Source organism: Ornithodoros turicata, chromosome 4 (genome assembly GCF_037126465.1).
Source record: "Ornithodoros turicata isolate Travis chromosome 4, ASM3712646v1, whole genome shotgun sequence".
Lineage (NCBI taxonomy): Eukaryota > Metazoa > Arthropoda > Arachnida > Ixodida > Argasidae > Ornithodoros > Ornithodoros turicata.
The window spans coordinates 69749816-69762059 of NC_088204.1; the positions used below are offsets into that span (position 1 = coordinate 69749816).

Here is a 12244-nt window from a genome sequence, read left to right on the forward strand (position 1 = left end):
TTTTACCTGCCGCTAGTATCTTGTTCTGTCTTTCTCGTCTAGAGCTATGATGGTGGCGCCATCTGGTGTGATGCCTTGCAACTAAGTGGCCACCTGTCGTCGATCTCTGCAACTGCTGGGTGCAAACTACCAACATGGCGGACGCTGGTCACTCGGGTGTTGCGGAGCGGCTTCTTCGCCGCGGCATCGTTGATTTTCGAATAAATTGTTTCTCGCCACTCTATTTCCATCTTTTTATTTTATTTTCTGCCTATTATTTTTATTTTTTATGACCACGATTATCCGGAAACGCACAACTGGTCTGGACGCGAGATAGACATTCCCCAATTAGTGTGGTGGCTCCCTGGAGGGTGCTGATTAATGTGGGGGGTCCCAATTAGCTCTAATTGCCAATTAATGGCGTCCAGGCCAGATGTGCGTTTCCGAATAATCGTGGTCAGTACTTACTACTCGTTGGTGTATTGGAATCGAGCATCTCGTGAGTCGAGTGAGTCAACTCCTTGAGGGCAAAAAATGCCGCGGCGCGGCTCTCGTGGCGCTCGTGGCAGCGGTTCCCGTTCTAAAATTAGATGACTGCACACTATAGAAGTGCTCGAGAGCCGACACCCAGCGACTCTCCTCTCCACGTGGGTCGCAAGAGTCGATGACGTACAATGACTTCATACGTAACGGCCCCGACCCGCCGTTCGCGCGAGGTTAATAAACGAACACAACCTATACTCTTCTACCGTACCCGTACGAAAATTCCGGAATCAAATTGGAATCTGGCCCTGATCCCGGATGGCTGATCCGGTTTATTCCTCAATTGGGCAGGATCACTGATCAGCATATGATAAAATTTTGATAAAGCTTAATTCAAAATGTTATCAAATCCGGATCAAAATTGTACCGCTTCCTGACTAACCTCTGATCAAGACTCGATTCAGGTCACTGATCAGAAACTGACCGGCTCTCAATAAAATTTCGGCACAGATTCATTCAAACTTTGATCATATCTGGATTAGAGGTGTCACAACCCAGATCAAACTTGTATTGTCCCATGAATAGCTTTTGATCAAAACGTGATCTATTCCTGATCATTCCGTGTACAGATCCGGACCGATATCGGATAATAACCCGACTCTGTTCGTTTAAACCCCAGCCTCAACCCCAGGGTCAGATCCGTACGCCCAACGTACGTTTCAAAAGAAGTAACAAATGTGCGAGTATATGACATGCATTTATTGAAAACCAGCAGTAAATTCATTTATATTTCTCGGAAACAGCTTCATTGACCATTACTCTCTGAGGTCACGGAGCCGCGTGCTCGTTGTCTTCACAAGGTGTGGCAATCCTTCCCAGGCGTACGCCAGAAATTTCGCAATGTGGCACTAACATGCTTGACCCAGTGATGAGCTCAGCGACCTGCATGGACGCATGGAAACATTTTGTAGACCAAAATTTTTGTGCCACAATGAATGTGCCCGAATCTGACACGATGAATTGAAAATCCAGTTACAAATAACAGGTACGTACCTCTTCCCGGGTGCCGGCGTACTTGAGTTGTCGTTTGTCAGTCGACATGTTGTACCCACCAGAGGATGATGCGTGTCGGACCGCCATTGCCAATAAGGTAGCCGTCATATCCTGGAAGTCTGCATTCAACCCAGGCAATTTTGTAGCTTCCGCGCCAGTCTCCTGGCATTGCTCAGCAGACGATCTAGTTCTGTGAACATGTTTTGTACAGAAGAAACACAGGTAGAAATAAATAAAATAAGAGTACTTGTTGAGGGCAGAAAGGAAAAATCGCGGCGCATACTCACTTCTATATGTTTGTGACTTCGAGAACCTTTTTCTTAGTGCGCTGATTTCCTCACGGAGTGCCGTAACTTGGTCGATCAAGTTAATTTCTCCCAGCATGTGACGGGCCTGGTGGGGTTACGTAGCTCGCCTTATCGCACCTTTGCTGTTGAAAAAAGAAAAAGAAAAAAAAAGATGAACTTCCAGGATGATTTTCGTTTACAGTTCCAGATAGTATGCGTCTGCGAGCACAGCAATTTTTTTCAGCAAAGTACAGTGAGCTAAACAGCTAACGCAACACAATATACCAAAACTAATGAAAACAACAAACCTGTGACGCTTGACCAGACTTGTGCCCGTTACTCGAAAAAAGTAATTGATTACCGTTACCGTTACTTGTACGGAAAAAGTAATTGATTGCCGTTACCAATTACTGGTCTCCAAATGTAATTGAGTAACGAGTAGAAAAGTAACGCGTTACTCCGGTCGTTACTCTGCATTCACGCAAATTATACCCGTCTTTATGTGCCTCAGAGGGGGAAAAAAAAGAAAGAAATCGTTCAACAACGGAACAACTGAAATAACACTAAAAACAAAAACGCACAGGACAAGTAGATCTGTACGTCTACTGTATTTATCGCCTGGGAAGACGTTGACCCGATTGTGGAAAAGCATTGCATGGACCTTCCCATGACTCACTACACCTCCAAAGCTACCACAATGGTACCACCACACTGGTGTACTAAGAGATTAGGAAGAGAGACCCTGAAATTCCATAACCTTATTACAATGACCTCCGCTTGGTATAGTAGAACGGTCCAAAAAAGGCTCACTGCAGGAGGGTCTTGACTTGGGGCAGAACATCTGAAAGATGAGTTAATCTCTACCCGAAAAGTAATCAATTACTGAGTAATCGATTACTAAGAAAAGTAATTGATTACTCGAAAAATTACTTATAAAAGTAATTGATTACAAGTAACGTAATTACTAGTAACGCGTTACGCACAAGTCTGCGCTTGACCAGGAGGAATCCAAATACCATGGTGAATCGCGCCAAAGCTTGACGTCCTCTTCACGTGGAGCCCGCGGCAGAATGGAAAATCCCGGGCGGGGTGAAACGACAGTTTTCCAGGTCACCGCGGAGGATAGAGGCTAGAGAATTTGCTGGCCAATGGTCGCCCTTCTGTCCGTCATTGTTCACGTTCTGCCAGTGTGACTGAGGGTTCTTTTTGGAAAAGCTGTTCTTGAGCAAATGGTTCCAAATGCGATTTTATATGACTTAGGATTGTCCATGTCTGATGCGACATAACGGTGTGACACGTTGTTTTATTATTATTATTGCTAAGCCGAGGAATGTAGGAATGTTTCCGAAGTCGGAACGTCACGGAGGCATTTACGTGAATCACAAGCGAATGCGGCGGAATCATCCGAAATACTCAAACGTAGCAGTGCGTGAATATTAATTGGTTAACAAAGATGTATGAATTAACAAAATGTTCCTGTGGCAGGCTACCACACGCGCTGCCGGAAACACAAGAAAGAGGTAGAGTGCAGAAACGGTACGGCGTACAAATTCTAAAACGCGTACTGAAATATACGCAGCTTCGAGAAAAGTGAGAGCGCGCACAACATAAAGGGTATTTAATTTCGTGCCTCTGATTTTCGACAAATCGGGCACAAGGCATGGTGTTCAGATTTCACAGTATATGCTGAGTGCACCGTGCAGTTGGAAAAAGGCAAAATTTCAAAGCAAAGTTCTTCTTTAGTGCAATGTTTTCATTTACTCAAATCTGGTTTTCAAAACTCCATTCAAAACAGGGAGCGCATACAATGGGTTCCAAAACAGGATGCCATTAAGTTCCCAAAAAATCGTTCTTATTTAAGAAAATTATCCGGCTACTTGGAATGCACTCATACAAACTTTTGCCAATGATTGGGACCGTTTGCATTCGTGTCACACATTTAGGCTAATTTTGTTAATTGAACTAGCCCAGCAAACGAAGCATTTTTCTGCATTAATCTGGAAGCGCATCCCACTAACACAAAAATGCATTCAAAATCGCGCGATTTTTCACAAGGTTTCTACAGAAATTTGGCAGCCGCAAATTCGCTATTGGATCAAGGGCGATCGCTGGTATTTACGTTTGCCGAATTGTTGGCTCTGGCTCCGTTCAAATACCCTTCCTCCTGTGCGAAAAAAAAAAAAAAAAGAAACCACTCCATAATCGCACGTATACCCACAATGTGTCTGTCCTCAGCCACCAGCCACTAACAATGACTGTGACGAGACCCTCGACCGGAATAAAACCTGTTGCTCTTTCCACTTTGTCGCGATAAAGGGGGAGCCGAGAGTTCCACAACCACAAATTTCACCGATCATACTTCGCAAAGCAACGTATCTTTGACTGGCAAAATTCTGTACGAATCTTGTGAAAAGCCCATTGAGTTTGACTGGGATAGTGTGCTGTGGCGACGGGCTTCCAAATCCATGCAGGAAAATGCTACCTTTCCTAGACTAATTCCCGTGTTCAATTAACAAAGTTAGATTAGTTAACGCATGACACGAATTCAAAGAACCTCATTCTGAGGCAAAAGTCTGTATGAATGTATTTCAAGTACTATTTTTGCTTTTATTTTTTGGATCGGCGCAACCGAAAAACCGGACGGTTAAATGCAGTTAATTCCCAGTGTTGCGTAACAACCACAGAAACCAATAGTGGCGGGTTACGAATTTCGAGTTCACGCAAACATTATAGACCCAACATTAGAAAATTTCGGTCTGTCGGTAGAGAACTCCTTTAATAGGCTTTAAACAGAAAAAAAAAGAAAAAAAACGGCCCAAACCCAAGCCACAACCCGGGTCCGGTAGGCCTGGTATTAACCCGACCCACATCGAGCAATGCCAGCTTCGCTTTTAGTCCGCGAACTAAACCTGACTAGCTTGTACTGTCCTGATCAAAACCTGGGTGTTCCGGAATCCGGTACATTCCGATTTTCTTCGGGCAGGATAAAGGCAGATCCAGCCCGGAACCAACTGGAAGAGACCTGAACGACCCCGGATTTCTCTTGATCCGGCCTGATTAAAACCAGATCCGGGCTGATCAAGTTTGATCCGGAATTTTTGTACTTCTGCGTACGGGCGACCGTATACGGGCGACCGTACGCAGAAGTGGTCTGACGTCATTATCACTGACTCGTGACTTCAAATGTGTTAAGCATCGAAGATAGCTGTTCAACAGAAACGGTTGTAGCGCCTTCCAAAAACTTTCGAAACCAGCTTTCGTCGTTGTGACCTCCAAAAAAAGCTCCACATAATACTTCTTCTGTCCACCATACAGGACAGAAAAGAGGACTCTGCCAATTACAGCGGTTGTTTTACCTAGGCAAGTTTATTCTACGCTGCTTAGACAAGGGCAGCTAATTGACTCGCGTTACGTCACCACGACGAGCGCAGCCAACGGCAAGCGCAAGAACTGCACTAACTTGCAGTCGTAACAGAGTAGGCGGGTATGACACAAAATATGTCTGCCTAAAAGTCACTGTAATCGCAGTGTCCTCTGTTATACTTCAATGCAGCCTAAAAGGTCTAGCCACACAGAGAATGTAGTCCTCATATTGCGAGTGGAGTATACGAGAGCATGACGGACGCCAGGTCGACGGGGAAGCTGATTACGTGTACGCTTTACGATTGTAGACTCGTGAACGATTTACGTGCATGCTCTAAAAGCGCGTCAATATACTCTAAGTACGTCGTCTCCGCGACGAGTGCTCTCGCGACATGCTCAGTGCACAAGCAACATCTTGAAGCATCCGAGCGCACTATGTTGGGACTCGAAGGCCTTATGCGGCCGTCTAAGCCAATCACAGGCATCTTGAGATTAGTTGGCGCAGTTGTCCTGTAGCAGTTAACTTGTTTCGTATGGACACTTCGTGCTTTACAGTCAGTATTTATATTTGTTTTCTCATTATCTTTGTAGAAGGTGATGGCGGTGATCTCAGCAAGTGCGTTGTGTGCGGAACGAGAGGCCGACACATCATTTTCTTTCCCTGCAATCACCTTGTAGCCTGCAGAGGATGTGCATCGGATTCCACCGTTTGTCCCTCCTGCACCCGTCCGATTACGAGCAGAAGGGATGTCTTCTTCACCTGAAGAGGGTATATTACAGAAAATGGCGGCGGGCACCTGTCAAGAGACGTCTGCAACCTGTTGACAAAGACTCGATCAATCAACCAATCAATTCACCCCATCAAAGTTGTAGACAAGAAAAACATCTCGTTGTGTAACCTTATGCCCAACTTACAACATGCAGTGCAGTATTCCACGCATTCGCAGGTCACGTATTAGCTTACATAATTTATTTATTTACAATACCCCAAAGGCTCTTGCGAGCATTGCATGGGGGAGTGGGGTTGTACAGATATTAGGTATGATAATAAATGCACTTGACAAATAACGGTGCGAAAAGAAAGGAATCAATTGATTATTAGTTAATGGTTATATGGTAGATGATATCTTCCTATGAAACGTGGTGTGATCAGTGAGCTGCGCAATATTCAAGGGAAGATCATTCCAGTTAATAGTAGTCTTTAAAAAAATGATTTAGCAAAGATCTAAGTGTGGCACACGAAACGAGTTATAGTTATAATGAAGGCAGAACATGCGTTACGAACAACATTCTTTCTTCTCTCCAGGAACGCACAGTTATCAAATGTATCTAATCATACGATCACACAATTCTCTACTAGGCCTGGAGTAGATTGTCCCGCGGTGAGCAGGCTCACATCACCATTTTTTTCTCTCCTACCATTATCATCATCATCATTCATGAATGACACATCTGGACTCATCTTACCTACTACATGTTCAACTGATGTCTTCCAGAACTTTCATGTTTTGAGATTTGCATGCTCCACTGTAGTGTTGTGTCACATGTCTCATGCCATTCTATTCTTTATGACCGACATGTTGGTGTTAGAGTGTACTGCAATTACGTGCACATCCTGTAGAAACTTGACTTGCTAACCCTATCACACCGTAGAACTTTTAAACATTGTATTTTCCTGCACAAACTGGTTCACTCTGCCGTCTACTCCCCTGATTCGCTACGCTTAATTAGCATCCCTGCACCCTCTCGTTCGCTTAGGTCATACCCCATTTTTCAGTTCGACTGTATATACAAACTAAGTCTGATTTAGACGTCTGGTAACATGTTGTAATATCGAGTGACAGTTGTAATATCGAGTGACCACATGTTGACAGGCTGTTGACATTTTCGCTGAGTCCTCTAGTGTTAATAATGCTACTCTCATACTATGCTCACAACCCATGATTAGAATGTCTATATGTTATGTTTTTGACTGTTACTCTTTGGTTATGTTGTATGTTGATTATGTTTGATGTTTAGATATTATGAGTTGTACTACCCATTTATCTTATCCTATACTTTTGCCAATTTTTGTCTGTGACACCCCCACTGCCCTCTACTTGGCCCTCTGGACCTTGAGTGTATGTAAATAAATAAATAAATGCTATTAAACCTATTTTTAAAGGGACTATCAAAGGATTTTTTCTTGTTTTCATCAGAAAGAAAACCTTTTTCCGAGTCTAAACCAAAATTTTACCTTCATCATGCGAGGAGTATTCTCGGGAGCGAATTTAAACGGAGCGGCGAAGGGAGGACAGCTGGCGCCGCGCCGTGGCTAGCTGCCGAGCGGAGACACAGCGGGCAACTTAACGGGACCACGGCCGGCTCGGCAGGACGTCATCGTGACGTGATGCCGAGCCGAAGGATCCCGCCAGGGGCATGCGCCGTAGGATCCCGCGTATGCGTTCATCGGGAGTGGAAATCTCCATGACGGCAGCTTCCGCGCGATGGTTGCAGTCTATCGCATTCGCATCCTGTGGTTTTCGTCGACATGCCGAGACGATGTTGGATAGTTGGTTGCCCTAATCAGGGTGTCGAACCGAAACGTTTTTCGTTCCGGTTCTATCATAAACGGTCCGGTACCGGTTCTGCTCCGGAGCAAAAAAATAACGGTTCATAGCGGTTTTGAACCGGTTCCGCTTCTGGTGGGCATATTCATTCCCAGAAAAAAAAATCAATGTTGCAAAATGTAAACCCGTTTATACCGCACACATGGTATTTAATATTAATAGGCAGCTGTGAAATTGGTGGCTCCTGGTTCCTGTAGGTGACTGTCTGTTAAAATAGGCTTTCCCCTTTCTTGAAGCCCATGATAGAGACGGACTTGTTTGTCGTGATGTCATCCGTAAAGTACTTTATTGCTGGATTGGTGCGATCGCGTCCCATCCGAATGCCTGTTACTGCTTCCTAGCCAGCAAGCACCACCGCACGAGTACGACGCAAATCGATGAACACCTTCACTTACAAACGCGCTCTATGGATCCGTTTTCTTTTCTTAGTGTCCTGTCCACAAAATAAGCGCCACTCCGTTCGCGCTTGCCCTCGCGGATACGTAAATATATTCAACTTCACTGTTCTCAAGCAAGGGACGCGTTGCGCGACAGCTGAGTTTTTGTAGGCATGATGGTTGGCAATGCTAAATGTTCAGACTTACGACGTGCTCAACATTGAATACAGAATACGTGACGTGCTCATAAATAAATTCTTGCATGAAACATAATCGTAGGCAAACAAGAAGTCCTTCGACGGAAGGAAATACAGCCATCTGTAGAACAATAAATGCAGAGTAAATAAAAATCGCCTGAGGACACGAAGCTGCTTTGAATAATAACAGTAATGATGACGAAGAACACGAGTTGAAACAAAGTAAAACAAAACATTGACCATTATAGACAACCCAGTCTTTTACGATAATTCGTGCAAACAAATCGAGCAACAAAGGCGGCATCCTCCAAATATCACAGTCGCACTTCACAACGCACTTCCTTCGTTGTCAGATTGCCAACACGTAAACATAACTGCAACTGACGTAAATATAACTGCGATGCCAAGCAACCACCAGACACTTTCCATTGGTGACGGCGATACAACCAATACACGTTGCGGTGAATCGTTAGCGGCCCAAGTAACTCGTCAGCAAAACTCTCAAAGCCACGGGGGTACTTAAGTTCCTTGTTGTGAACGGCCGCAGAGCAGAGGACGAATACATTCGGTGAAAAAGTACAGCTCACATGTCATACTTGCCAGCTCAACTGTAGCAAACGATTCACGCGCAAAAGGCTGTTCATTATAGCGTGTTATCCGAACGCCTCCAACCAAGAAAACGTAATGCTTCAACTTCAACCCTCAGACGCGCCAGAGACCTTGTGACCTTCTATGTGCGACTGGCATAGGTGGGCATTTTGATGAAACCTCACTCGCCCTCACCCTCACGGCCCTCACGGGCACATGCCCTCACTCGCACTCACCCTCACCGCCCTCACGAGCACATGCCCTCACTTGCCCTCGCCCTCACGGCCCTCACAGACACATGCCCTCAATCGCCCTCACCCTCACCGCCCTCACGAGTACAGGCCCTCACTCGCCCTCACCCTCACGGCCCTCACAGACACATGCCCTCAATCGCCCTCACCCTCACCGCCCTCACGAGCACAGGCCCTCACTCGCCCTCACCCTCACGGCACTCACAAACGCAAGCCCTGAGGGTCTTACCCTCATAATGTCTCCTGTGAGTGCACTCATGAGGTTGTGTCCCTCATGAGACCTCCTGTGAGTGCACTCATGAGGTCTGAGGGGCGCCAGATCTCTGTGAGTGACTGGTGAGACATGAGGTACGTGAGGTCAGTATGAGGGCATTCAGAAATGAGGTCAAATGACGCATGATGTGGTTCCAGCGACACAACCACTAGCTGTGTACACTTTAAAGGGCTGGTGTTCCCGTTTTTAGCAATTTCGTCTACGTCGCGCTGGCAACACAGCAAAGCGTCCTGAGCTGACGGATTAGTTGGTGATATGGTTCCATCGACCCACCTACACGCAGTGTGCACTTTAAAGGGCTGGTCTGCCCGTTTTTAGCAGTTTCGTATATGTCGCGCTGAGAACAGAGCAAAGCGTCTTGGCTGACTGATTACTTGGTGACATGGTTACAGCCACCCAACTACCGGCAGGGTGCACTTTAAAGGGCTGGTGTGCCCGTTTTTAGCAATTTCGTCTACGTCGCGCTGGGAACACACCCACGTGTCCTGAGTTGACTGATTACTTGGTGATATGGTTCCAGCGACCCAACTACAGGCATGGTGCACTTTAAAGGGCCCGAGTGCACGTTTTTAGCCATTTCGTCTACGTCGCGCTGGGAACACAGCAAAGCTTCCTGAGCTGACTGATTACTTGGCGATATGGTTCCAGCGACCCAACTACAGGCAGGGGGCACTTTAAAGGGCTGGTGTGCACGTTTTTACAAATTTAGTCTCTGTCGCGCTGGGAACACAGCAAAGCGTCCTGAGCTGACTGATTACTTGGCGATATGGTTCCAGCGACCCAACTACAGGCAGGGTGCACTTTGAAGGGCTGGTGTGCACGTTTTTACAAATTTCGTCTATGTTGCGCTGGGAACACAGCAAACCGTCCTGAGCTGACTGATTACTTGGCGATATGGTTCCAGCGACCCAACTACAGGCAGGGTGCACTTTAAAGGGCTGGTGTGCACGTTTTTACAAATTTCGTCTATGTTGCGCTGGGAACACAGCAAACCGTCCTGAGCTGACTGATTACTTGGCGATATGGTTCCAGCGACCCAACTACAGGCAGAGTGCACTTTAAAGGGCTGGTGTGCACGTTTTTACCAATTTCGTCTATGTTGCGCTGGGAACACAGCAAAGCGTTCCGAGCTGACTGATTACTTGGTGATATGGTTGCAGTGACCGAACTACCGGCAGGGTGCACTTTAAAGGGCTGGTGTGCCCGTTCTTAGCAATTTCGTCTACGTCGCGCTAGGAACACAGCGAAGCGTCCTGAGCTGACTGATTACTTGGTGATATGGTTCCAGCGATTAAACTACAGGCAGGGTGCACTTTGAAGGGCTGGTGTGCCCGTTTTTACCAATTTCGTCTATGTTGCGCTGGGAACACAGCAAAGCGTCATGAGCTGACTGATTACTTGGTGATATGGTTCCAGTGACCGAACTACCGGCAGGGTGCACTTTAAAGGGCTGGTGTGCTCGTTTTTAGCAATTTCGTCTATGTCGCGCTGGGAACACAACAAAGCCCAGTACACTTGGCTGTGTTCCCAGCGCGACGTAGACGAAATTGCTAAAAACGTGCACATCAGCCCTTTAAAGTGCGCCCTGCAGGTAATTGGATCGCTGGAACCATGTCACCAAGTAATCAGTCAGCCAAGACGCTTTGCTCTTTCCCAGCGCGACATATACGAAACTGCTAAAACCGGGCACACCAGCCCTTTAAAGTGCACTCTGCGTGTAGGTAGGTCGATGGAACCATATCACCAAGTAATCAATCAGCTCAGGAGGCTTTGCTGTGTTCACAGTGCGACATAGACGAAGTTGGTAAAAACGTGCACACCAGCCCTTTAAAGTGCACCCTGCCTGTAGTCGAGTCGCTGGAACCACATCACCAAGTAATTAGTCAGCTCAGGACGCGTGGCTGTGTTCCCAGAGCGACGTAGAAGAAATTGCTAAAAACGGGCACACCAGCCCTTTAAAATGCACCCTGCAGGTAGGTGGGTCGCTGGAACCATATCATGAAGTAATCAGTCAGCTCGGGAGGCTTTGTTGTGTTCCAAGCGCGACGTAGACAAAATGGCTAAAAACGTGCACTCGGGCCCTTTAAAGTGCACCATGCCTGCTGTTGGGTCGCTGGAACCATATCACCAAGTAATCAGTCAACTCAGGACACGTGGGTGTGTTCCCAGCGCGACGTAGACGAAATTGCTAAAAACGGGCACACCAGCCCTTTAAAGTGCACCCTGCCGGTAGTTGGGTAGCTGGAACCATGTCACCAAGTAATCAGTCAGCCAAGACGCTTTGCTCTGTTCTCAGCGCGACATATACGAAACTGCTAAAAACGGGCAGACCAGCCCTTTAAAGTGCACACTGCGTGTAGGTGGGTCGATGGAACCATATCACCAACTAGTCCGTCAGCTCAGGACGCTTTGCTGTGTTGCCAGCGCGACGTAGACGAAATTGCTAAAAACGGGAACACCAGCCCTTTAAAGTGCACTCTGCCGGTAGCTGGATCGCTGGAACCATATCACTAGTGACTTCATAATTTGCCCACGTCTCGAAAGTGTCATTTAACCTCATTTCTGAATGCACTCATACTGACCTCACACCCCTCAGGCCTCACCAGTGACTTCACTCACACAGACCTGGCGCCCCTCAGACCTCATGAGTGCACTCACAGGAGGTCTCATGAGGGGCGAAACCTCATGAGTGCACTCACAGGAGACCTCATGAGGGTAAAAACGTCATGAGTGCACTCACGGATGGCCTGATCGCGGGCTTGCCCTCACTCACCTTCACCTCA

At 46.7% G+C, this 12244-nt stretch overlaps 1 protein-coding gene across 2 annotated transcripts in view; it reads left to right on the forward strand.

Moving 5' to 3' along the window:
• Nucleotides 1–7332, forward strand: part of LOC135391794 (E3 ubiquitin-protein ligase XIAP-like) — a 41153-nt gene extending 33821 nt beyond the window's left edge. For both annotated transcript variants that reach the window (XM_064622257.1, XM_064622256.1), the window contains one exon: nt 5757–7332. In XM_064622257.1, coding sequence (XP_064478327.1) covers nt 5757–5763 — 7 coding nt within the window. In that variant the 3' untranslated portion in view covers nt 5764–7332. The remainder of the gene's footprint in view (nt 1–5756) is intronic.
• Nucleotides 7333–12244: the final 4912 nt, after the last annotated feature.